This window comes from Blennius ocellaris (assembly GCF_963422515.1).
Source record: "Blennius ocellaris genome assembly, chromosome: 2".
Classification (NCBI taxonomy): Eukaryota; Metazoa; Chordata; class Actinopteri; order Blenniiformes; family Blenniidae; genus Blennius; species Blennius ocellaris.
In genome coordinates this window covers 30,454,922-30,482,904 of record NC_137651.1, presented here as the reverse complement: position 1 = coordinate 30,482,904, position 27,983 = coordinate 30,454,922, and the positions used below count along the sequence as shown (strand labels likewise).

At 47.0% G+C, this 27,983-nt stretch overlaps 1 protein-coding gene across 1 annotated transcript; it reads left to right on the top strand.

Moving 5' to 3' along the window:
• Positions 1-14,628: 14,628 nt before the first annotated feature.
• On the top strand, positions 14,629-25,199 carry LOC308141181 (nesprin-2; the record flags this gene model as incomplete). Its single annotated transcript, XM_080511235.1, has 12 exons — positions 14,629-14,855; positions 15,192-15,342; positions 16,745-16,927; positions 17,071-17,205; positions 17,340-17,534; positions 17,657-17,786; positions 17,875-18,027; positions 18,583-18,683; positions 20,783-20,968; positions 22,094-22,204; positions 22,371-22,426; positions 25,007-25,199. The coding sequence occupies 12 exons, from the start codon at positions 14,629-14,631 to the stop codon at positions 25,197-25,199; spliced, it is 1,821 nt and encodes a 606-aa protein (XP_080367361.1).
• Positions 25,200-27,983: the final 2,784 nt, after the last annotated feature.

Here is a 27,983-nt window from a genome sequence, read left to right as displayed (position 1 = left end):
GGAAGGGTAAGTAGATGAGTGGATGGAAGGATGGATGGATGGATGGATGGAAGGGTAAGTAGATGAGTGGATGGATGGATGGATGGATGGAAGGGTAAGTAGATGAGTGGATGGATGGATGGATGGATGGAAGGGTAAGTAGATGAGCAAGATGAATGGATGCACAGGCGAACAAGTGGATGGATGTTTGAATCCGTCCCGTTCTTCAAGCCAAACCTCCGTCTGTAAAGAAATCCGTCACTTCTACATAGTTGATCTTCTTCTGCCACCTCGACTGAACGTTCCCACAGACGTCACGTGTGTTGTCCATGTGTGACCACGGTCCAACTTCAGCTTCAGCTCTGTGGTATCCTGAGTTATGGAGCTGGAGTGGGTGGTGTCCAGAGAGGACGTCCAGATGTCCAGCAGCATCATTACGGAAGACACGAAGGCGAGGGCCTCCTCAGACGGAGCGTGTGCGGTTCTCCACGCCCGACTGACCTCAGAAGGATCGAAGTGGCCAACGAGCTAAGGAGGCACACTTGTGCCGTCTTCGCCGTCTCAGCAGCTTAAAGCACTGGATCGGACTTAAGCGGTCAGCGAGCTAAGTGGCAGCGGGCGCTCCCTCCACGCCGCCGCCCGTCCTGGAGCCGCGGGGGATTAGCTGACGGCGGTCCGTCTGCAGCCGCGTCCCCCTCTCGCCTTGCCGAAGACCTCCTGTACGGCTCGCTGAGCAAGGGGGGGGGGGGGGGGGGGGGGGGGCAGACATGGAGGCCCGGAGGACGCTATTGGCTGAGGGGAGCCTCAGTGGGCGGGGCTCCAGGAGGGTAGTGTGTGTGTGTGTGTGTGTGTGTGTATACGACATATACGTCTCACTGATTTCGTTGGTAGAACTTGTGACTTTTCATCGTGAATGAAACAAATGGTCATGTGACATCACGACCACGTGACGCCGTTTCTGTGGCGAGCGCCACTGTCAAGACCCTCTTTGATGTGACTGTTTACGGTCTTGTGTCCATCCATCCATCCATAAATCCATCCATCCATCCATCCATTCATCATCATCCATCCATCACCAGCCATCCTTCCATCCATGAAACCTTCCTTCCATCCTTCCATCCATCCATCATCCATGAAACCTTCCTTCCATCCTTCCATCCATCCATCATCCATGAAACCTTCCTTCCATCCTTCCATCCATCCATCATCCATGAAACCTTCCTTCCATCCTTCCATCCATCCATCCATGAAACCTTCCTTCAATCCTTCCATCCATCCATGAAATCTTCCTTCCATCCTTCCATCCATCCATCCATGAAACCTTCCTTCCATCCTTCCATCCATCCATCCATCCATGAAATCTTCCTTCCATCCTTCCATCCATCCATCCATCCATGAAACCTTCCTTCCATCCTTCCATCCATCCATCCATGAAACCTTCCTTCCATCCTTCCATCCATCCATCCATGAAACCTTCCTTCCATCCTTCCATCCATCCATCCATGAAACCTTCCTTCCATCCTTCCATCCATCCATCCATGAAACCTTCCTTCCATCCATCCATTCATCCATCCATCCATCATCCATCAATCCATCCATGAAACCTTCCTTCCATCCTTCCATCCATCCATGAAACCTTCCTTCCATCCATCCATCCATCCATCCATCCATCCATCCATTCTTCCATCCATCAATCCATGCATGAAACCTTCCTTCCATCCTTCCATCCATCCATGAAACCTTCCATCCATCCATCCATCATCCATCCATCATCCATCCATGAAACCTTCGTTCCATCCTTCCAGCCATCCAGCCATCCATCCATTTATTCATCCATCCATCCATCATCCATCTGGTGTGTCCAGGTTGAACATGGTGACACCAGAAGTGAAGGACCAGACCTTCACCAGACTGTTTGGCTCCAGCTTGTGGTTAAACAGTTTTGTTCTCCTGCAGCCACGGACGCAGCTCATTGTCTTGGGGGATCGTTTGGTTCATCGCGGCTGCAAATAGCCTCCGAATCAACGTCTCATGTCATTTTTCTGGAAAATAAAAAACCCTTTTGAAATACGGCGCCTTACGTAACCAACCTACAACGCGAGGCTTCATTTACATAATTATGTAGAGATAAAGTCAGCGTGCTAATCTCCGCCGGAACCAGCACCGCTAACGAGCTGCTCGTGCACACGCATCTGTGTGTGTGTGTGTGTGTGTGTGTGTGTGTGTGTCTATTTTCAGCATGTGTTACTATGCTATAACTGAAGGCATTATTGTAGTTGTCTGTTTCCATCTTGCTCACTGAGCTCAATGTTATGATGATATGACTTTTTCATTAAACTCCTGTTTTTGAAAGAGCATGTGCCGCCTGAATTTCTGATTTATTCACCCCTTTATTACAACATGAAATATGATTGTGAGAGACAACTTTGTCTTCTTGTTGTCATTAGTTCATAAATCATTTTAATGAAGAGTCAATATCCAGATTATAGAGCATCTTCCCCCTCTAACATCAGATTATAGACCATCTTCCTCCACTAACATCAGATTATAGAGCATCTTCCTCCTCGAACATCCAGATTATAGAGCATCTTCCCCCTCTAACATCAGATTATAGAGCATCTTCCTCCCACTGTGACGTGTCACAGCAACGCTACAATGTTACAGACATGTGGACATAGTTAAGACAGGAGATATGGAGAGAGAATACCATAACGAATATACAAATGTATTTTTTATTTTGAGTTACCAGTGAGCAGCTGCACTAATTTCTAAAGCAGTAATAAAATATATATGCTCAGTAGCTTCAGTAACTCTTACACGGGTCCTTTCAATCTTTTAATTTGTCATCTCTGAATCTCTTTTCACTTTTTATTGTTCTGTTTTGTTCGTTATCTCTTCCGTATCTCTTGACTACGTGAGAACTGAAGTTTCCTCTGTGTGCGCGCGCGCGTGTGTGTGTGTTCATGAAAAATTAATCCACTTCACAGACGAGACATTGGATTTCCAGTTTTTATGACTTTATGGCTAAAGTAAACCAGGACGAATCGGCCGCGTCCCATTCAGCGTGCATGTGTCCTTTTGTGGGTCCTTAACTCGAACCACTGCACCAGAAACGAGCTGGATCGTCATCAGCACACAGAGATTCACAACATTAAACGAGTACCATGTATTTAAAAAGCACACTTTAGTTTAAATCCGGCTCCATTGTGCAGGAGGAGGCGAGTTGAGGCGCGCACCTGCTCGGAAATGGGACGCGGCCGGCGCAGGTCGCGTCTGAGAGGGCGGCGCTCGTAAAGTACCTGCAGCAGGTGAGGTCGGGTTTCCTGCAGCTGCTGACCTCGCGGCGCTGGAGCAGGTCGCTTCGTGCTGCTGCAGTTCGGAGCTTCAGCAGCTCACCAACAGAAACGTCACCTGGACACTGGCACGCGGCTTGTTACCTGTCCAAACCTCACCTGGACACCAGCAGGTGTTTTTTTTTCTTTTTTTTCTTCCTTTCACCTGTCTGAACTTCGCCCGGCGCCTGGCCCGGGGTTACCTGCCTGTCCAAACTTTACCTGGACACCCAGCAGGTGGTTTTCGTCTCCATCCGTGATTCGCTCGTGCACGTGATGAGATCGTCCAGCAGCAGGTAAGGGTTGCACACATTCCGCACTTTACGCACAATGCGTTTGTTTCTGTTTCTTTTAGCGCGTGCTCTCAGTTTCGGGTACTTGTTTATTTTTTATTTATGTAATTTATTTTACATTTTTTTACAGGCGCTCAGGTTTGTTTCCGTCTTTTCTTAAACACACGTTTTGTTTTCAGCGAACTCGCAGCCTGCTAATTTACACTTTGCGTGCAAGTTTAAAAAAAAAACCGGTTTTTCTCTGCGGGTTGTTTCCATTCACGCGCGCGTGTGCGCGCGCACGAGATAGGAGAGTCATTCATCGCAGTCGTGAGTGTATCCAGTGTCTCGTGAGCCCTCGGGATACGACTTTACAAAGGTGTGTGTGTGTGTGTGTGTGTGTCCGTCCGTCCGTCCGTCCGTCCGTCGCCATGGTTACAGTGATCAGAGTGCATGCAGCAGGTCAGTGATGGGCCTTGCAGATTCCCACTGAGGTGAAATGTTGGACGACCTTGTTGCTGCTGCTCTGGATATGGTTTGTTCCACTGACCTCCTGGTGACACAACAACAACAGGTTATAGAGGATCTTCCTCCTCTTACAGCAGGGCAACCTGGTTCAGGTCCACTTTGGTCGTGGCTTCGTGATGGTGGCGAGTGAAATCCTCAGTCAAGCTCACAACTCTTGATTAAATGCCTGACGGCCCGTTTACTCCTTGTGAACCCAGCTGTGTGAAAACGGCTCCCAAGGCTGAACTCTTGGGAACTCTTGTCCCCCGCCACGTCCTCCAGCTCTTCTGGGGGGGACCCCCGAGCCGCTCCCAGGCCAAGCCAGAGATCTAACCTCTCCAGAGAGTCCTGGGCCGACCTCTGGGCCTGCTGCCAGTTGAACATGCCTGGTAGACCTCTAAAAGGAGGCGACCCGGGGGCGTCCTAATCAGATGCCCGAACAACTTCAACTGGCGCCTCTCGATGTGAAGGGGCAGCAGATTGACTTTGAGTCTCTGCCAAATGGCTGAGCTCCTCACTCCATCACCAAGCGTGACGCCTCCACCCTGCAGAGGAAACTCGTTTCAGCCGCTTGTACCGGCGGTCTCATTCTTTCGGTCATGACCATAGGTGAGGGTGAGGGTGGGGATGTAGACTGACCGGTAGACAGAGTTTTGCTTTACGACTCGGCTCCTCTTCACCATAACGGTCCGATACAGTGACAGCAAGGACGACATCCTCCGCAAAGAGCGGAGACATCTCCCTCTGGCCCCCCCACGTGATGTCATCCGGCACCTTGACGCCCTGTCCATGAAAATCACAAACTAAAGGGGTGACAAGGCGCAGCCCTGGCGGAGTCCAGCGTCCACCCTGAACAAGTCTGTCCGAGTGCCGAAGGACGCAGCTCTCACAACGGGAGTACGAAGGCTGGATCGCCTGCAGCAGCGGTTCCGGTGCTCCGTACTCACTTAACCTCCTACAAGACGTCTCGGGGGGGACACGGTCCTAGGCCTTCTCCAAGTCCACCAAACACATGTAGACTGGACTGGCAAACTCCCATGTCCCCTCGATAATCTGTGACAGGGTGAAGAGCTGGTCGGTTGTTCCATAGCCAGAACGGAATCGAGGCGGAACTAGAGACGCACCAATGTAGGGTTTAGTTTCTGCTTTCCACCTCGGTCACATTGTTCACTCTGCTTCTGGAACTTGCGTTAAAATATTTAAAGATATGAAGGGAAAAAAAGCCTCTTTTATAATTTCCTGTTTCAGTTCTTCAGTGTGTTTGTGACTGAACGGAGAAGCTTGTGTCATGAAAACACGCGAGGAGCTGGTGAATCTTTCCGCGAACCTTATTTTAAGGTACTTTTCTGTTCCATTCAGCCGGGTTTGTTTCACACGAAGGAGACTTTCATTCATGCGCCTTGTTCATCTGCGGCTCGTTCTTAAGTAGAGAAATAAAAGAATGGCAGCGGCTTTGTGTGGCCCGGACAGTTTGAGCCACATCGCCCGTGGTGCATTCAGGGTCCTCTTGAATAAACCGGAGGACAAAGAGCCGCTACAATATGACTGGAAACTGAAACCCTGTGAGCCGGCTGAGAGGAAACAGACCCCAGAGGTGAAACTGAACCCAGATCCTCGCTGCTGTGGACATTCCCAGACAGAGAAGCCTCCTGGTGGAGTGTCTGGAGGCTCCAGGTTCTGTGCAGGAATGTGACGCGGTGGTGAAGTGGTTTCCCCGCCCAGCGACAGAACTGCAGGGTGCCTCGGCTACGCCCGAACTGGAGAAACCATTAGTGGAGTCGGCGTTTTGTTTGTGCTGACTCACCCGAACGGGCGTGTTCCCGTGGTTTGACCTCGTCAGCGGAGACGCCGTGGCACTTTTACATCCAAGTGATATCGACTGTCAGTCAAAACTTTGTTCACGCCTTTCAGGAATGTTCAAAGAGCTGGAGTGGAGAACATGCAAACCTCACCCAGGAAATCCCTTGAACCTTGTCATTAACCCCGTGCTTCTGCTCAGATAATTATCTTCAACACGTTTGTTAGAATTCCACTTGAATCCAGTGTGTGAAAGTCAAAGAGGAAAATCAACCAATTCTCATTGCTTGTGAAGATTTTTAGGCAAAACTAACAATTCCTTGATTCTTATTAAAGCCGTCTGATACCTTTTGGGTTCAAAGCACATCAGTCATTTGTATTTGGTGCAAAAATGAATTCTATTCAATGTTTATCATTCAAAAAATAGTAGTCGACTTTCAATTTTCACGACTTGGAGACAACTGATGATTGTCATGCGGATTATTTCAATGAGCTCAACACGTATCGCAGTCCTCGGTGTCCCGCTCTGGTCAAGCTGATGGTTCCAGGTTCCACCAGATCTACAGTCAGCCATGTTGATTAGAGCTCTTCATAACACCACTGAGTGAAAATATTGTAAAAGTATAACGTGTTTGAGGGGAAATGTTGTAGCAACAGTGAACTTTGGATCATGGAGACTGGAAGAAGGATATTTCCAGCCCCAATAGTGAATGGATTTCACTTTTATAGTACTCTATAGCCCAAAGCGCTTTACATAGCTCACCACATTCACCCATTCACACACACATTATGTGAACACAACCCTTATGGTTCATTGTGTTCAAACCAAACGTTTGACCCCATGGTGGCGCTACAGGAAAGGTCACGTCGTCACCAAAACCCACAGGCTTCATTCTCTTGTGGTCATTAATGTCGCCAGTGAATTTGAGAAGATTTGGATGAAAACTTTTCAACACACATTAATTCTAATGAAAAGGTTTGACCTGATGGTGGCGCTAGAGGACGGGTCAACTCACTCATATTGAGGATTATTTATGTAGTGAACAAATATAATGTCTGACACAAGAAACATGGCCAACAATTTTGTGCAACTAACTTTTTTGGAGGAAACGTGCTTGAGGTCAAATTGACCCCGAGAGTAAAATGTGAAGATAATTAAAGGGTTAATTGTGTGTGTGTGTGTGTGTGTGTGTGTGTGTGTGTGTGTGTGTGTGTGTGTGTGTGTGTGTGTGTGTGTGTGTGTGTGTGTGTGTGTGTGTGTGTGTGTGTGTGTGTGTGTGTGTGTGTGTGTGTGTGTGTGTGTGTGTGTGTGTGTGTGTGTGTGTGTGTGTGTGTGTGTGAGAGACGATGCGCGTGAACCGGACCTGAGTCCAGTCCGTTACCATGACGACGACCTCGTCCATCCTGTGGGCACATGACTCTCAGAAACGAGGGAAAAGGTTCAGAAGCAGGACATGTTTCTCTTTAATTCACGCTTTCAGAACTTTCTGGGTTTCTTTGATTTATATCAAACTCATAATTCTAGATAACCTAGTTGTTAAAAATGTGTGTAAACTCTGTTTGTCACAAGGCCAATAAAGTCTAATTTTAGCCGTTTTAAATCAGGTTTTGATGACGTGTTCTTTAAGACTGAACATTGTTAGTGATTGAACTGATTGATAAAAAGATCATTTTCATTTCATGACACTCTGACAATAATGTCCTGCAACAGGCTCAAGTCTTGTACAGTAATACCTTTAATAACATGAAATCCTGAGTTGACTAATCTAGTTGTAATATCTCAACCTGTTCTCTTAATAAACTTATAGAATTGTGAAAAAAGTTCAATATGAGTCACCAAATGGCAGGAGTGTGAACAATCACTGCAACGTGACTCGATGCAGCAAAAGCTTCCAGCTTTCTTTCTTTTTACAACAAAAATTTGTCTCATTTACAAGGCAAAGGTTTGTTAAAACATGTTTTGAAATTCAAATGAGTCCCTCTGGTTGGCCGATGGAAGAAGCCACTCTGGAGTTATGCAAAGCCGCATGCTCTGCCTCAGATTTCTCATTGACGAGGAAGAATCTGTGCAGGAACGCGAGGACGAGCGTCTCCTCGTCATTCTGTCTGATCAGCTGGAAGTTTGGCAAAGTGCCCACCGTGCTGCAGAGATTAGCGCAGGGGTGTCAAACATGCGGCCCGGGGGCCAGAAGCGGCCCGCCAGAGGGTCTAATCCGGCCGCCATGTGATTTATTTTTTTTTAAGTATAAATATGAAAACTGACAGAGGCTGATCTAAAAACACTCAATTGGCAAAAATGACATTCAAAACCGCCCTTGGTCAGAATTAATTAATGCGTATGTGGGGGTCACATGACGCAACACCTTTCACAATAAAGGTGTCCAATTTATGTGAAGTGACACTTTAGACACGTAAACTCCAAAAAAATGTCCAGCTGATGACAAATTGTTTTAATCCTGAATAAAAATATTATATCCAGATACAGGTGACTGAGGGTTTTTTTTTTTTTTTGGATGACTTTAATATGTAAATTTCAGAATAGACTGGCAAATTCTTGCAGTTACAAAAGGATCAAAAGAAGGAAAGACTTTGATATTTGTCCGTATCTGCAGTTTAATACGTTACGTTTGACTTGTTGGGCTCCAGAGGTCAGATCAGGTTGATGTGGCCCCTCAACTGAAATGACTTTGACCCCCCTGGTTTAGCGCTTCGATTCAGGAGTAGAGCTGAGCGAGTCCCGCCCCGTGTGGCGGTGACGCCCGACGACGTCGTCGCCCTCAGGTGAAGCGACCCGCAGCTGAGACGCACTGTAACTGTGCCGCAGGTCACATGACCGCGGCTCCAGCGCGGCGCCGTGGTGTTGGGAAGTGGGTCTGACCTCGTTCTCGTCGGGGATAAAGGTCTGTGAAACCGGAGTCCGTGACGCTTCCTCACACGTGACGCTCCAGGTTTAAACCCTCGGCATTCACAAATCGGATTTATTCATCATTTTTACATAAAAGGTGATTTGATTTCACTTTTAAAATGGATAATTTGGCCGATTATTCAGCGCTGCATGATGTTTTATTTACATGTTATATGTGACAACATGATTTGTAGTAATTAGAAACGCAACTTGTCATGATGGCCCTGACGAGCATCTACACTGAAAACTATGACCCTGTTTTTGACTTTATGGACACTTTGCTTCACGGCTTGCTAAAAGGATTTGAAATAATCAAACCAGGAAAAGTTTTCGGACAAGATGTCGGGACTCCCACCTTCAAACATCAGCTGACAGGATTGAAGGACTTGTTTTCCAGTGAAAACGCAAAGTTTTCGTAGCATTTTGGACGTCCGTTTACGCAACAGTGGTGCTTGGAGTCGCTGAAAGCGCAGCTTTTTGAAAATGACTCGCAAGGTGGAACTTTACAAAAAGCCTCGCGGTCCTTCGCCATGTGAACAGCTGAAAAAAGTAACTGGTAGTTCTGCACATGCTCAGTGACAATCGGAACCATATTTCCTCCGTGGTGTCCTGGGACTTGGTGCTTTTATTTTGACAGTCACCGTAATAACAATCCAACTGGGTGGTCTGTCCACTAGAACGTCTGTGTTTTCTCATTGTTGATGTTTAGAGCTCATTGTTCTCTACAACAGTTCCCGCTTGTGGCCCAGCATGCCAAGCACACAGTTATCAGTGTCTCTGCCGTTTCCATAGAAACGGACCTCGTTCTCAAAACGTTGCTGTGTCAGCGCTAAACTTTTCTGAGGCAAAAACGGATGTTTTAGCTTGAGTCGTTGTTCCCCGGACCTAGAAAGCTCAGAGATGTTCAAACCAAGAACAACTTTGTGACCAGATGTCAGAACCTGGACCTACAAAGATCAGACCACGGGATTTAAGACTCGGGTCACGTAGCTTCAGAGCGAAGCCTCCGACTTTATGTCCACGGGGAATCTTTCGGATTGCGGCGGATGAACCTGGAGCCCGTAGATCTCTGTGACTGAAGAAGCCTGTGGGAACAGCTGGTCGTAATGCCTGTTTGCGTCGGCTCTGTAATTAATGAGCGTGAACATGCGAGTGCGTGCAGCGGCGCCGCGAACACGGATTACTGTCACTCACTCTCAATTGTTCTCCCAGAGTTCCCAGAGCCGACGGCAGCCTGCGAGTTTTACCCGTCTCGTCCACTCAAACAGATTCAGTTGATGATCGGCAAACAAATGGGACGTAGTTGTTGAACTAAATCATGTTTGTGTGAACGTGTTTCACTGGCTCCGATGTGCTTTATGACCTTTTCATGTGAACGTAACTGTCGCTCAGGACGGGCGTGTCTGGATGGTTCCGCCTCGCGACGGGAATGTGGCTGGAAGACGAAGTCCTGGAAGTTTGAGGAGTTTGAGTGTGAAGGGAAAAGTGCAGAAGAGCAGAGAGGAAGCGGAGCAGCCCAAGTGTTTTCTAATGTGTTTTTACGAGCGTTACCTGAGGCTGCAGGGCTTCATTATGACTCGGATTGCCTTCATTATGTCCCGGAGGCTCCGCCCCCTCCCGAGGCAGGCGCTCTGCTCGCCAACATCTGCAGGCTAATGTCCCCTCCGATGGCCATAAAGGCTCCTAATGGTATTACACCATTAAACAGCCAGTTTGTTTCAGCTTTATCGCCGCCGTTACCTGCAGCCCTCCGCATGCAAACACGCCGCGCACGCTTCCCTCGGACACGCTCACTGCTGTTTGCACTGAAAACACTGCAGGTCCCACGGACGTCTCCAATAGCGACACGCAGGCAGAGACTGTTTATGTATCTTTGCACTGATCGGCCACAGCGTCGTGACGGATGACGTGCATAAAGCAGGTCGGTTCTCCTGATTGGTTGGATGTGCAGAGGAGGAAAGGTGTGAACACGTGAGTTCCTGTGAGCCGAACAAGGGCCAAACTAAACTACCTGGTCAGAACTTCTCCTCACCTGCAGCTCTTCTGGGGTCTGAAGTGGTCAGACGGGAGACCTGGTGACCTCGGAGCACTCAGGTGTGTCTGAGCAGGGAAACATTGAAAACGTGCAGGGGTGCGGCCATCCAGGACCAGGATTGCCCTTCCCTGCTTTAGACATTTGTGGTACAGCAGGAAGTAAATAATATTTTGATTATTACTGTTTGATGATTCTGAAAAAATCACAAACCAAAGCAAGAACAACAAAAAAAATCATACAAAAGTCCCATTTTATTTTGCAGGGTCCTATTAAGTTTTTCAACTATTTGACATCGGCATCGGTGTCAGAGGTCCAACAACAATGTATTCAAAAGTGTATTTCCCTAAATCCGCCTTGGTCCTGAACTTCAGCCAGTGTGAAAGTCCCTCAAGTGTCTTCTGGGAACAGAATGTTTCTGTCTCTCCACACCACCAAGAATCTTCACAGAAGACTTAGGGTCAGAAGATTAACCCTAGGAAATGTTTTTCAACCAAAACAGTTTGAAGCAGATTCTGAGTCAGAAGGAGAAGCTCCTGAAGAAGTTCAGACTCTGCGGCTGCAGCAGGACACAGTGTGGATAGTTAATAATAGTGTGTGTTTGAATATGTTCGCTGGGTGTGTGTTGTTTCAGTTACTACCAATTAGCTAACACTAGCTCCTGCTAACTGTAAGTACTTACTGTTTTTCATATTATCAGTGGTGTGCAGTCAGGGGCAGCAGGGCTGGCACTGCTAGCACTGCTAGCCCTATCAAAAATGATTTCTTTTTTTTTTTTAATAATCAAAAAGTGATTTTGAAATCTCTGTCTGGAATCAATGAGTGACTTTAACAACTTCATCCAGAAAACTGGTTATATTTTGTGGAGCTCAAATCTCCTATGTCCTCCAGCAGAGTTTCTAGCGCTGGCCTTGCTGTCGTCATTGAAATGAGCTTGACTGATTGGCTCATGGGCAGGTGGTGATGACGCTCTGTTATTCTCTGCTACTCTGGAGCGCTGTTGCTTGTTTTTGTAATGAAACCACACACGTGTGCAGAAAACAAGGCGCTATAAACAAGAACAAAATGGAAAGAACCTGACTAATTGGATGTCGTCGGTGATGAGTCAATTGGAAAACGACCAACATGGATGATAAAACTAGAATATGTATTACGGGTCACGCCACTGGGGGGGGGGCAGCCATGTTTGTTATTGCACATGAGCAGAAGAATTATTTACCATGTCGGTGGCGCACATGTGCGCTCTCTCTCTCTCTCTCTCTCTCTCTCTCTTGCTCTCGCTTCCCCCCCAACAGTTTGTCTGATCCTCTCTGGTGATCCTGAACTCAAACTCTTCCTCCTTTCACAATGTATAATTCGTCGCTCGCCTCCCCCCCGACTCCACTTCCAGCTTAGTTAGTTTAACATTTAAATCTCCACACAAAACCGTTACGTATTTGGGTCATCAGATTGAGATCTGCTCCGACACCTTCAGGCGCTTCAAGCTTCCTTCAGCCTGAAATCTAGTTTGACATAATCACTGACCCTGACTTGGGAAGTCGCTTCAGTCTGACGTTCTGTTTCCATCAGGACCCGGTGAAATCAGGCTGCCGATTTCAGGATGTTGGTTCTGGTCTGGTTCTTGGTTACATGCAGAACTCTTTTTAGCCGAGTTTGTCTAAATAGTTTAGCAGTCAAAGTTCTACACACACATTTTCTTGACGAAGGCTTTTTGTAGAGCTATTTACATTTGTTACGAATCCTTCAGGCTCCACAAGAAGACGTCAGAATTGTTCAAACTAAAAAAATGGTTCTGGTCCATCATGGAACACAGAGTTCATTGGCCTCTGGGGTCCCTCCTCCTGTTGTCCACTAGAAGGCAGCAAAACCACAACTCCTGGTATCCAAAGGTCACGACTTCACATACGATAATTGAGCGCCTTTGTCCGCTTATAGAAAATTGTTCACACCGCCTTGGCCTTCCACTACGTTCCATCAACATTTCCCAGCTTTTGTGTCAAGGGATCTGTGGTTCCACCTTCGACAAGAAGGGAAACGTTCCTCCTCCTCGGGCATGTGAAAACCTGTGGGGAGTCTGAACTGACTTGGTTGGTTTGACTTCCAGGCGGTTTGTTTGTTTCTCGTTTTGTCTCCAGTGACTCGCCTGTGACTGGTGTCACGGCGGCGTTCAGGTGGCGCCCAGGTCAAAGAGCTCAGAGCTCACACACCGCCATTCTCAACATAATTCCGTCCACACGTCATATGAACGCGGCTCGACCTTTACAGTGACATCGTTTTCCACAGGTGATCGTTATCGGTGTTATCGTGTGGACGTTGTCTCAAAGTAATCCTTGTTTTGACACCTCTTGTTTAGGTACTCTTGAGTACTTCACATTTTGGCTCCTTGTTTTGTTGTTCTCTTGGTACTCCTTGTTTTTGGCCGTCTTTGTTTTGGTGCTCCATGTTTGGCACTCTTCATGTGGTGCTCCTTGTTTGGGCCAATCCTCATTGGAGGTTTCTGGGCTCTTGACTGAGGAACCCTGCCCTCGTTGTTTCCACCTTTTCCTCCACCTTAATTCCCAATTTAGTTCAAATGTGCTTCCGAGACTTGATTTGAAGCATTTTGTGATTAACTACTGAAAAAAACGTATTCCTGAAAATGTAAATCTGACAGAAAGTGATGAAACTGAAACTAACGGAATGATTGTAGATCCTAATGATGCTGATAAACAAACTGTGTCACAGTTGATTTGAGTTAATCCGACTTGTCAAGCTGAGCCTCTCATTACTGGAGAAACTCCAGTAAGTCACACGTTTGTAAATAACACATTGTTTTCATCAGTGTGTTGACTTGTAAGGGTCATCACAACTTTGTTGTATCGGTTATGGGATGTCGTACTGGTGAACCGGTTCTTGTGATGTGATCTCTTGGAGCTGGACGGGGACTTTCCAAGCGCTTCTCCAGTTTCGTCTTTTTACTGTGTGGGTTCCGACACTGGTGATCGAGTTGCTGAGGAAACTGTCACAAAAGTGATTATGTCAACCGTGTGAACTGTGTGTAGACGTACCCCCGGGAGAAGAGAGAGGCCTTCTGGAATCTGATCCAAGTCAAGGTGGTGTAAACCACTGCGCCACACACTGCCTGTTACACTAAAGTAAAGTTTGATGAAAACATTTTTTATATGAGGCTGTAATAAACTCCTCTCTACAGTAAAGTATGGAATGTACGGATTAATGCATGTTTTCTCTCAAAAGACAACTTGAGGTTAGTAGAAGATGAGAAAAGGAAGCAGGACAAACTATTTTAGTTCCATTAGGACAATGTGAGGGTCTGTGTGACGTCATCGTCTCATGATGAACTAGTTCTATCTTTAAAACCTCAGAAGCACTTTATTAATTCCTGGAGAAATTCTTTATCAACGCAACACAAAGTTCTGGTTGTCTCAACTGAGCATGTGCAGAACTAGTAGTTACTATGGCTGTGGTGACATGGAGCAACTTCTCACAAAAGTGGCATTTCCCTTCATTTCTATGGAGAGCGCTTTCAAAAAGTGCCATGTTGGAAGCAGTCTTCAAAAGTTGCGTTTTCATATAATTTTTTAATGACAAAATGAACATCCTGACAACCTCCATCTGTTGGTTGTCAGGAAACACTGACACTTCACTGACACTAAAATGCTCCAAAAATGCATATAGTACTATATTTTGAATAACTTTTCTGTCATGCCTGTTTCTCCGTCCCACTGATGCTGCACTGAAAATCTTCAGGATGAACCTTTCAGCCGTTTCCCGTTTCCCATCAGGTGAAGGTTGCGTGATGTCAGGATGGCTGCCGTGGACCCACCCCCCTCTGAGCATGGAGACGACCTCCACCACGCCGAAGACGACGGTGGCGATGACCTCGACGAAGAAGTGAGGAAGTCCGAGCTGCTCTTCAGTCTGTCCCAGGCTCACTTTCTTTTACACTCTTCATCGCTGGAGATGGATGAAGAGGAAATGCAGCCAATGGACGGCAGCTGGAGCCAAGATGGAGACCTGCGAGGACAAGTGCAGTGAGTGGGGCTTTAACAAGGACTTTAGCTGTATGCTGATGATAATCTGCTCTATTTGTCTTCTGATCCAACTGTTAACATGCAACGTTTCACCTTGTTTTCACAAGTTACGGAAAGTTTCCGACATGCGTCTTCTGCCAAGCCCATTATGACAACTTGAACTCTTCAGACTGTAAATAGTAAATGGATTCACAAACTTTTACTCACCAGCGGAGGCGGATCTATGCAAGGTGTTGGCAGCAGTTTGGGGTTCAGTGCCTTGCTCAAGGAGGGCGCTTTAGGTGTGGAACTGACTTTTCCGGAGCTGTGCACAGAATCGTTTTTCTATCTGTGCAGGTTGGAAGAAAGGTGGGCGCTCTGGCACGAGTTCATGAAGGAACACGCCCACCTGGACGCTTGGCTGCGATTGGCTGAACAGGCCGTCTCTTCCTCCAAGTCCGCCCACTTTACCTTCACGGCGGCCAAAGAGGAGCTGAAGACGTTTGAGGTGCGATGAAGTGAAACGTGACGTTCCAGATCAATACAATAAATAAAACTGAGCAGTTTTAAGATGAGGAGCAGCTACCAAGCGCGCCACATGCTAATTAGCTTCATCATGTTGGCGCACTCTTTCACTAATTCTGGATCCAAGAACAGGACAAAAAAAACAACAAAAATCGGCTGATTCTGAAAATTCAACTCAATGACCAGTGAAACTCACTACTGCCACCCAGTGACGAGAAGTGATATTACTCCAATCTGGAGCTTTTGACTCTTTGGAAGCAGAACAGAGGAGCATGTGAATGTTGCATCTGTTCGAAGAAAACTTTCAATGGAAGATAAAAGCAGGCTGCACGCCAGGAGAGTTTAAAGCTGTAATCCACACAGACGGCAAACATCACTTAGCAGCCAGCTGTAGCGCCGAGGCAGCAGCGTTATTGCGTCAATCCGATTGCGTTGCCACCGAGTCCAGCGCAGAGCCTGAGGAGATTCTACTAGTTGGTCTCCATTCAGGTCCACCTGTTTACTTCCAACTGTGGGTTAAAGCTAAAGGCAGTTCAGTGTGACTTTGTAAAGTTCTGATATTTTCTCTATTAACTCGGATGTAAAGTCACAAAGTTCAGCACATAAAATGCTGTAATTCAACCCCTGAAGCTAGAAAAGGTCTGACACATGCAGGATATTATAAAATATAAGGTGTGTTTCTAGCACATTGCTTTTCAGTCACCTTCAGACTGTTTTAACGTTTGATTTGGGATCTTTTTTTCCCCAAAAAAACATTTACAACCCCCTCACATAATTCTAATGCTAGTAATAATGTGAGGAAATGATATTAATAAACAGAAGGTGCTCTGTCCTGAGGTACTTCACACATCTGGATGTAAAAACCATGAAATAAAAGCTGGAATTCTGACCTTTTGTCTCACATTCATGTTTTGATCTGAAACCCAAATGTCTTCAGTAGAAAACAAAAACAAATTAATTGACCTTGTCGCTCCAATACTTTTGGAGGGGACTGTATATCCTTACTCGTTATTTTTATGTGACTCTGCCCTTGAAAGACTTAAGAATCATTTTGTAAAGAGTCAAATTGTGGAAAATATGATGAAACTGTACAGGTGCCCTCAAAAGAAAACACAGTAAATTTGTTTTTAGAGTACAAATAAACTGTTAATAACATGTACTTTGTGCTACTGTTAATTTTTTGCAGTTTCGACTGTCCGCTTGCACTCAATGGAGACTTTTATTTTGATAGTTGTGTGGTAACGGGGGCTCAGCCCAAAGTCAATTCAAAGGCCCAACCTAGAATGTTGGTCTTCCCGTTGACATGGTCATCAGCGATTGAATTGTCATGAAGAAACTGGATTTTTCCTGAAACCAGTTTGTCTTCTCGCTCTTTGCGTGTGCAGAGGCTGCGGCGGGAGGCGGGGCCTCGCCTCGTCCAGCTGGACGGCCTGACGCAGAGGAATCGAACGCTGACTCGGCTGTTCGAGGGCGCCATGCGGGCCCGGCTGCTGGCCACAGCCCGGGACTGCGGCCGGCGATGGGACGACGTGAACGCCACACTGGAAGCCGTCACGGGAGGCCTGCAGGTCCTGAATGCGTCTCTGGAAGAGCCCACGGACTCTCTCAGGCTTCCTTCGCGGACGTTTTAACGAGACGCCTTGTCGGCGGAACTCGATTGAGCTCCATGTTTTCAAGTGTTTGAGGCCGAGCCGTGTCTTTCTGCTCGCAGCTCTTCGTCTCGGAGTGGGAGGAGTTTGAGGCGCGGCGGGAGGAGCTCGCGCTCTGGTTGGCCGACATGGACGTCAGTCTGTCCGAGGTGGATCACCGGAAGGGAAGCACGTGTGAGAAGCTGCGGCAGCTGCAGGTAGGTGTGTGTGTGTCTGTGTTGTTGTTTCTGTGTGTGTGTGTGTGACTGTGTTGTTGTTTCTGTGTGTGTGTGTGTGTCTGTGTTGTTGTTTCTGTGTGTGTGTGACTGCGTTGTTGTTTCTGTGTGTGCAGTCGTTCCAGCAGCATGTGTGCATGAACTCGGCTCGTGTGAACGGCCTGCTCCAGTGCGGCGAGGCCTTGATCCAACGCAGCAACCCGGCTGACGCTCAGCACGTAGAGAGCCACCTGCTGGAGCTGCTGAGGCACTGCAACCACGTCTACAACAACATCGCACGCACGCACACACGGCTGCTCAGCATGAGACTGGTACAGGCACACACACACACACACACACACACGCCTTCGTACCATCTAAAACTCATCAGAACCATGTTTATTTTTGAGTTTTCACACGAGTTCTCGTCTTCCTCCTCTTCGTCTTCCTCCAGGTCTTTGAGGATGACTGGATCCTGTCCCAGGCGACAGACTCTGGTTGTCCCTCCGAGTCTCTAATTGAAGAAGAAGGAGCGCTTCAGAAACCCCACCTGGACCTCCCTGCACTCCCAGCCTCCCCTAAAAGTAATCGGACCCCGTGAACATTTCACCGAACGCGCCTGAGCACATGTCGGCAATGAAGAAACGCTTTGTCCCCCATCGTCCCCTCCAGGCTTTAGACGGTGTGCTTCGTCGTCTCCACTTCCTCCTCCTCCGTCCTCCCCGACCCAGGAGCAGCAGGGCCTGGAGTGGGACCCCTCTGTCGACATCGGACGCTCCCTCTCCAGAGACGACGCAGACTCTTCGTATTTCAGTGCTGGCACCGGTAGGAGACACTGCTGAACCACGGGAAAACTGAACACAGGGGTTTGTTTTACTGGAACGTGGTTAAAAGAGAGTGTTCGGTGGCTTTTGTTAGAAATCAATCAGTCCAGCGGGTTTGTCCAGCGGGGTGACAGGAATGTGGAAGAAGCGATTCACACGGAACGTTCACGGTCCGCCGAGTGGCGGACGGAGAGACTTTGTCTTCCTCTCGAAGGTGTCGGCTGATTCCGTCTCCTCGAGAGCTTTGGGGAATCAGAACACCAACGTCGGTTTCAGGCCCCGTTTACACAACGTGTCCAAGTGAAAAGCACTAAACTTTCCTAGGTTGCGGTGTCCACAACAGACCAACAAACTACAGGTTTGTCAGTCATTTCCATGTTCACACTTGTCTGGCGACCAGCTGTGAACACTGAGACACTTCAGGCGATGCCGAACCACAGTGGAAACTCGGCACTTCTCCATGTGCATTTGTAGACTTCCTTTTCCACTTCATGTATTCATCTTGTTTCCTCACCTCCATAACATTCAGTGAGTGAGTTTGTGTTGGGCTCTGCAGGGCTGTGCAATGGAGACGGCGGCCTGAAGAGGTGGAGCTTCCTCAGTTCTCTGGACTCTCGGTCCAACGACGGCGTCGACAACAACCGAGACCCAGTCGAGGTGAGGGACAGTGAAACTGTCTCAAGTCTTTTATTGTGATTGAACGAAAGACGCTTTCACCCGCGAAATGGAAGTATGTTCCTCTCCGACTGCTCTCTCACCAGCAGCTCCAGTCAAAGCCAGCGGCGGCACCAGATCGTTTATTCTGCTGGCGCTCTGGGGGAACTCCACCTTATAGTGACGGTGCTGCGGAGTTTAGGCGTCTCGTCTTTATTTTCTACTGTAACGCAGACAATGTAACACCGTCACAGTCGCACACACACAGTGAAAGCGCCGCTATTTAAACTATCATGCGACGAAAACGCAATGCATATTTAACCAAAGTGATAAAGATGAAGGGTTTACAATCCTGCCGCTTAAACTTTAACAGCAGAAAGTCACTGGTGGAGCCTCGGCAGCAGCAGGAAGCTAAACACACTGCAACGTTTTCATTTAGGCCTCAAACACAAAGACACTGACTCCTGCTGCCAGAACCTCCACTGGGAGAACCATATTTGGTTCAATGGATCTAATGACAAATGAATAAACGGTGCGTAGAGAGAACCAGCAGTCAGATCTCAAACGCCAAATAAGCAATAAGCATCAGTCACCATGAGACGTCATAATAAAACGACACGTCGGTTGTTGTGGTTCAGAGCGAAGGCATCAGTGATTTTGTCATGTAACAGGAAATTGTAAGTTCAAAGGTTAATGCGTGCACCACAGCGATTGGCTGAATCAAATGACTCTGCTTTTTAGTGAAGTTACTAATTAACCAGGCAACAAATTATAATCGTCACACACAAAAAGACATCAAAATAAACCACATTCCTTGGAGATCCTGGGGGGAGCTGCCACACAGGATCATAGAGGATTATAGAGGGTGCTCTATAATCTGATGTTAGAGGAGGAAGATGCTCTATAATCTGATGTTAGAGGAGGAAGATGCTCTATAATCTGATGTTAGAGGAGGAAGGTGCTCTATAATCTGATGTTAGAGGAGGAAGGTGCTCTATAATCTGATGTTAGAGGAGGGAGGTGCTCTATAATCTGATGTTGGAGGAGGAAGATGCTCTATAATCTGATGTTAGAGGAAGGTGCTCTATAATCTGATGTTAGAGGAGGAAGGTGCTCTATAATCTGATGTTGGAGGAGGAAGGTGCTCTATAATCTGACGTTGGAAGAGGAAGATGCTCTATAATCTGATGTTAGAGGAGGAAGATGCGCTATAATCTGATGTTGGAGGAGGAAGGTGCTCTATAATCTGATGTTAGAGGAGGAAGGTGCTCTATAATCTGATGTTAGAGGAGGAAGGTGCTCTATAATCTGATGTTAGAGGAGGAAGGTGCTCTATAATCTGATGTTAGAGGAGGAAGGTGCTCTATAATCTGATGTTAGAGAAGGAAGATGCTCTATAATCTGATGTTGGAGGAGGAAGGTGCTCTATAATCTGATGTTAGAGAAGGAAGGTGCTCTATAATCTGATGTTAGAGAAGGAAGATGCTCTATAATCTGATGTTGGAAGAGGACGATGCTCTATAATCTGATGTTAGAGGAGGAAGATGCGCTATAATCTGATGTTGGAGGAGGAAGGTGCTCTATAATCTGATGTTAGAGAAGGAAGATGCTCTATAATCTGATGTTGGAAGAGGAAGATGCTCTATAATCTGATGTTAGAGGAGGAAGATGCTCTATAATCGGAGGTTGGAGGAGGAGGATGCCCTATAATCTGATGTTGGAAGAGGAAGGTGCTCTGTAATCTGATGTTGAAGGAGGAAGATGCTCTATAATCTGACGTTGGAGGAAGAAGATGCTCTATAATCTGGATTAGCTCTTGTTGAAGATGACTTCTATGGATTCCATGTTGTTTCAATATTACAAAGTGACCTTTTCTGAGAAACAAAGATCAGAACACATTGGTCTTTGTAACATTGTGAGAATCAGACCTCAGAATACGTTTTAATACTTTTTAAGTTTTCATGGCCAGAAATCCAGTTGAAATGAAAAGTTGCGGTCAGAAAGTCGCGGACCTGAATCGTCAATCGTCAATCGTTAATCGTCGATGGCCTCTGGGCTTCAGGAGGAACGTTACCGTCTCTCTGTGTGTGTGTTTGGACCAGGACCTGCTCCCGGGGGCCGGAGGGCTGAACCAGGACCACTGGACCACCTCGACCCCGGGCCGGCCGGCCGGCGAGCCCGGGGGCTTCGCGGGGGGCCGCGTGGAGGCGTGGCTCGGCGTGCAAAGCCCCGCCCACTGCGAGAGGAGCACTTCCTGTTCCAAAGCTGTGCAGACGGAGGAGACGGAGGTTTGTTTGGGAGCCGGGACGGGATTCCTGAGGAAGACTTTGATTTCCTCCGCGGTTCTTTTCTCTCCCTCTGGGAAAACTCCTCCTTCTCTTCATTCCCAGTCGACTTTACTGTTCTAGCATGAAAACAGGAGGAAACGTCCTTCCTCTCTTCTCTTATGAGCACATCACACGTTATTTGTTATGTTGCAGTGAAGTTTCAGTGACCGTACAATGTGCTCATTCTAAAACGTGATACTAGTTTAGTGTCGTTTCCTCTGGTCGCCCTTTAAAGGAGCAGTATACATTGTATTTTTCAATAAAGACGTTTAGAATTCTTTTATATTCGTCATTAATTGTTCCATACTTTACATATTGTATTGAGGTTTGGGGAAACGCATGCAATTGAAACTGTTAAAATTTAAAGACCTTGTTAATTTAAAACTTTTACTGACCGTGTGGAAAATCAAGCACAAGTTGGTCCCGGAACATATTTACATGAAATTGACCTTGATCACAGACGACACAAGACGAAAAGGACATTTTTGTGTCCCTTTCTCCTGAACCTCCATAAGACAGAGGGGTTTCTTAGTAGCTGGGGTGAGATTATGGAATTCATTAAAGAACACATTAAAATGTTGTCAAACAATAAATACATTTAAAAATATGTTTAAGGAGATGCAGATGGAGGAATATAAAAAAATTTAACTTGCATGTTGCAATGGGGAAATTTGTTTTGTTTTCTAAATTGTTCAAACGATTGATTTTTAAACACAGTAAAGTGTGTTAAAATTTTGTTGAATGGATCACCGCCGTTTATGGTCCTCGATTTCTGTATACATTCAAAGGGACATGAACAATAAGACGACGTCTTCATCGCCATGACACTGTTCACATTAATGTACGAGCCTGTTAAGTAAACTGTGAACATGGTTGAATAAATAAATAAATGAATGAATGAAATGAAAATACGGGCCTGGAAGTGAAAAGTGTCATGAGCTTCCTTCCACGGACGTGTTGTAGTCATTTGAAAACGCACCGTCTCCGCAGCAACGGAGGAAAACGCAACTTTTCTGAATCCAAGGCCTTCCCTCTCGCTCTCGCTCTCGCTCTCGCTCTCGCTCTCTCTCTCTCTCTCTCCTGCAGTGCGACATGGAAACGCCTGACCAGCCGTTCTCCGCCCGCGCTCCGTCACCGCGCCGGGAAGCCACGCCCCCCTCGGACTGGACGCCGCCGCGCCGTCTCTCGGGTGGCCAGGTGAGGCGCCGCAGCCTTTCCGTACGTTGACACTAATCAAAGGTTTCAGAAGAATGAAAGTAGTATTGATTTCTCGGCGGAGGAGAGGTTGTAGCGACGCTGGAGCTTTCCCTGATGAAGTCGAAGCCTGGAGCCAGCAGGACTAACACAAGCGCTCTCGTTGCAGGCCCAAGCGGAGTCCGCCCGCTGCGAGGAGCCGGAGCATCTTCCCCCCGAACAAAGGTGAGAACCACCGGAGATGGCGGCGATAGCGCGACCACAGCCGCTGCAGTCTTTGCGGGAAATGTCTGCAAAAACCCACGGAGATAAGCACAACAGTGACCTTTGTGTGTGAATAGAAAGCACGTGGAGCGAATCACTGAAGGTCAGCGGGCGACGCTTCAGTCTGCAGCTTTCAGAGCTCTGCTTACGTGGACCTGCACTGAATCCGGTCAGGATTCTTGGGAGATCTGGAAAGTGCTGATACCTTTATTTTGACAGTCACCGTAATGACAAATAATAATTGTGCTTTCATTACACAAACCAACAAGTTCACATTTCTTCTGTTTGTGTGTGGAGCGGAGGTTCCCAAAGTGCAGCCAACGGCGGCCTGCAATGAATTACAGTATTAATCCGACTGTCCATCGCTTAAAAAGGATGACATTCCGTTTCGGGGACTTTGGCGACATCTATAGGCTACATAGAGGGATAAGTGCTCACTACAGGTGTGGACTTTAGGGACTGTGACTCACTAAATACACCAAGAAGCAGGTAGTGCGCGTGTTTTAGAACTTCCCCACTCTGGGTCCGTGTAAAAAAAAAAAAAAAAAAGTTCTGGCCTCCTGTAACGCCTCGCCGATGATCAGATCCCTGTCCTGACTGTTTGTTCCAAAACGTTTTTACACGTTCAGAAAAGGACGTTTAAATCCCAGATTCCACTGTAGAAGACGGAAAACCCCATTTTGGATATTGTGTACATTTCAATGTTTCTCACAGTTTTGCCAGGTTTAGCTTCATTTATTAATTAAAATTGTAGATTTACTGAACGCAGACCAATAAATATAAATCACAGAGCTGCAGCCTGGTGATTAAAATCATTAGAAATGGGATTTGTTTTTATTCAGTTCTTTCCATATTTTTTCCTTTGGGGGACGTCGGTCCAACGTTGGCGTCCTGAATTGGCCCTCGGCTCCTGAAACTCCCAGTTGTCTTCAGAACTTTGAGGCGTAAACGCAAACATTTTCGGAAACAAAAATGCACAAACGATTCGTTTTCACTTGAAAGTCGGCGTCGGCGTTTGGGACTCAACCGACAAATGCAGCAGAAAACGAGGCGACGCCACGTAAACGCCGTCTCCCAACGCAAGGTTTTGGTTTTGTGACACATCAGCCTTTTTTTTAAATTTATTTTTATAATATTTGTATTGTATCTTCAAACGACAAAGACAACACAATAGCTCACATACAGCACTATATACATTTGTCTAGATCAGGGGTCGGCACCCCGCGGCTCTTTGGCCCCTCCACTGCGGCTCCTGGACCCTCCGTCCCACTGCAGTTCATCCTGGAGGGACGTAAGGAGGCAAGGCCACCCAGAGCTCAGTCCCGCTACAAAGAGTGGTAGAATGTAGGGTCGTGAACGACGCAGCGATGTGACGTCATTACGCAACAATAATGACATGAAGAACGTAGAATTGCGGCTGCAGGTCATGACAGCGGCTCAACTGGTGTCTGAAGCTGGGAGCTTCCTGTACCTTTCACAGTAAAAGCGCTGCGCTGCGGAGCGCCGGCAGGTCCAGGAGGTTCATTGCAGACTTGTTGAGAGTGACGGAACATTCTAGTGAATTACACAACAACTACAGGACATTAAAGTCACACCATCACACTCATGGTTCTAACAATCCCAGATCTCCCACATTTATCTTCCATTTTAATAATGTGTAGCAATAAAGGAGCTGAGAGCTGCAATGCATTATGGGAGTTTCTGTTTGTCGTGTTTTAAATGTAATTATTGGGGGTTATGTTAGGTTTGTAGTGTCGGTAGTAATTGTGTTGTGTTGCTTAGTTCATGTAGTTTAGTTTATTAGTTGTATGTTGCCAACCAGCAGTGAAGAAGGTTTTGTGTGTCGTGTCTTCCTGTGGGACTGTCAAAATAAAATGCGTGGGCTCTCTGGGTGTTGTGTTTAGTGGAAAACGGGACCAAATGGCTCTTTGAGCATTAAAGGTTGCCGACCCCTGGTCTAGATTAAGATGCTTCTCAATTGTTGACAGTAACCACATGAGGCATCAGCTCAGAACACAGACGTCCCAGTACAAGAAGGTGAACAGGTTGTACACAAAGCATAATCACGCTGACCTCGGGAATCCCCGCAAAAGCGTTGATGATACAGTAGGACCAACATGTTGTCAATAAAGATCCCAGACTCTGTAAAATGCATCCAATCTTGAGACATACAGGTAATCAGTTCACTTGGAATGCAGTCCCTGATTACATCGTGCCATGATCTTAAAGTTGGGTCAGACTCATCAATCCAACAGGATAGGGTATTTTTCCTAGCAGCAAAGGTCAGGATATTCTAACGCCTCTCGTGATCTCTGTTGGTGATACGTTTGTCTGTTAGACCAAGTAAGAGACACTTGGGGTCCAGCTGGATTGGGATGTTGAAAATAGAGCACAGTACATTTACAATGCTGCAGTTTGCCACAAGACCACATGCAGTGAACAAAACTACCCGTCTCAGATTTACATTTCCAGCACAGTGGTGAAACGTTGGGGTCCATTTTGTCCATCAGCCTTTAAACTGCTCCTCCTCCTCCTCGTCAGATGGTCCTGGTGCTCCACTCGGTGCCCCCCCTGGTGCCCCCCCGCCCTCCTCTACCTGCTCCTGTCCGCGGCCCTGGTCCTGCTGGCCTGCGTGTGGTGGTTGTTCTCCGAGCCGCCGTGTCAGCGCGCCGTCCGCATGCCGCACAGCTTCACCCTGGCTCTGAGATACGTCAACGGACCCCCGCCCACCTGACCCCCCCCCCCCCCATCCCCCCACGGTCACACATTTCTACCCCGCTTGTCTTGCCTTCAGGCTCCATGGACGTTCCTGCCTAGCAGGAATCGCTGTGGCTTCTATGAAGAGGTTCCAGTTACCGTGACGTAACCAGGCGGCTGCCGACTCGGCGTTAAAACGCTTCCAACGCGCACTTCTGAACGTTTTCAGCGTTGACGCCCTGAACGGCGTGAACTCCTCGCAGCCGTGATTACATTTTTTTTTGTTTTTTTGTTTTCTCTGACAACTTTACAAAGAAATAAAATCACCAACAGCCTTTGAAGTCATGACGGCGCCGCGGTTCAGTCTGAACATTTCTGTTTACTCCCAGTGAAAAACGCCAAAATGAGCATTCAGCTTCTCCTCACAGTACCGCAAACGTCAACGTTGGTCCTGCAGAGAGTCGGCGTCACGTCTTTGTTCAGTCAAGTCAAAGGTTTAATGTTGGATTTGTTCCTGCAGGCGAATCGGAAAAGTAAAATCTTCACCGAAGAGGAAAAAAACACTTTGATCTCCAACAAGGATATTTTGATCCGATATTAAAATAAGAGTTTTATATAGAAGCACGTTGCCTTTACTTTCATACAAAATTATTTACTTTTTTTTTTTTAATTCTTGGCATAAAATGGGGAAAAGCAAGACAAATTGAACCAAAGTTATTGGAATTAAAAAGATGCTGCATATTGGAGCAGGTCATGTCTTATTTAAAAAAAAAAAACGGAGCCAAATATGATTTTAATAGTAATTCCTCCAGGCGATTACAGGTTTGTTTTTTTTCATTCCCAGGTAAATGCAGTAAGTGTGTGTGTGTGTGTGTGTGAGACACTTCTGGGAGAGTGTCTGCGCTGGTTTGTTTAGTGACGGTTTGTTTCTTGCTGTGGATGTGAACCTGCAGACTCGCAGCTGAAAGACACGGCGCTCAATCCTCTGGAGGTGTTTTCATTCGTCAAGCGGATTTAATTTAATTCCTGAACGTCATTTGTGGTTTTAACTCCTTTTAAAACCTTCAAGACTGAGCAACGAAAAGGGAACTCGAACATTTCCCGTTTTGTTTTGTTTTTTTGGGGGAGATTTGATATTTTGGCGCCGAGTCCAATGAAATGTTTTTGTACTTGTGTTTGTAAAATAAATGAAATTTATTGTTTAATGTGTGTGTGTGACACAATATTTGCTCATTAGTCAGACCTAAAAAGTGGAAACCTGAGTCACAATATCGAACTTAAATCTCCTTTTATATTTTGATGTTGAGAAGCAGCGGAGTCACGATGTTGTGTGCGGCTGCAGGCCTGCACGTCCTTCGACACGCCGGATTCCTTCGTTAAATCTGAACATTGTCCCATGAAGACGGGACGTGTTCGGCTGGACAAGCATGTTTTTCACGTTTGCACTTGGAAATGTGAGGAAGGGGAGGAGCAGTAGTGGTTTGTCTGCAGGCGGTCAGCCTGCATGAATGGACGCGGTTGTTTCTTCCAGCTGACAAGCGCCTGAAATTCAGTTAGAGGGCCAATGATTTCATGTTAGCGGAGGAATTCTCCAATGGACTTTTAACCCGGCTGTGCAGACAAAGAGACAACTGAGAGGAAAATGAGGCAAAAGTCACCGTTTAAAGCCGGGGAGACTGACGTTGATATAATATTCAGAGGCTTAAGTCGAGATTGTTCCTGTGAAATAATAAACCCCGTTGATCCCAACAAGCAACTCGTGACGGATCAATAGACACGGCTCACTGGATGTTCAGGATGTTTGGATTAAGATTCGGGGTGAAACTTGAGCTGCACTGTGACCTTAATGAGAACCTCCGAATGTCCCACTGGACGACGTTCCAGTACAACTTACTGTTTTCTAATGAGCTTGATGGAAACCTTCACAACGTCTGTTCGGTCCATGGATAGGGATGAAATTAAGGTGTTTTTTTTTCCGAGTCCGATTCCATGTTTGATTCTGCTTAGCGATTCAATTCTTTGATTTTCGAGCATTAGTGTGGCTTGGCCGCCATGTTTCCTGCTGGCTGTCCCGGTGAATGACGTCGATGAAAGGTGTTGAAGCACTTGGAACCAGCACTCAACAAGAACGCGTTTTTTGATTCCCGTCCATTCTCATGAACGAACCCATAAATGTCCTGGTTCAGTCAGAGCTGCGTTTAAAACGGTCCTCATGAGACCGAGACCCAACGGCTGATCGGCAGAACCTCGACACTGAAGCTTCAAACGGGAAGTTTTCTCTCTGAGCTCCGAGTGTCTCCTGCAGGTTGAACAGAGACGGACTGGACATCAGAGTGGGATGTGGACAAAGCCTTCCAGAGTCCTGTGGAAGCGGATGATGAACCCACTCAATACCAAGGAACGTTAAAGGCAATCGGGCTCCCAAGTGTCGCATTGGACCATCGGAAACCGTTTCCTTCAGCAGCAAGCACAGTCCTCACGGTCTTCATAGACCGGGGGAGCATGTAGCCGGACCAGTGGGCCTCAGTGGTGTCCTCTGGTCCAAGTCCATCCACCATGTTGGAGCCACTGTTGTCGCCAGACCAGCCTGGTGGAGGCGTCCCAGTCAGGGCAAGAGTATCTGGTCAATACACAACTCATCCAGACTTTGTGAGCGGCACAGGAACCCTCGCCACAATACCTGAACAACACAGGCCTCATCTTCCTCGCCATGCTCCAGCAGCATCAGGTGAGGGCTGATGCAGCCTGGGGGGGCCTCAGATGGAGCGACCTGCACTTTCTCCACGCCTGAATCTCATCGAAAACCTCGGATCAGTGACGA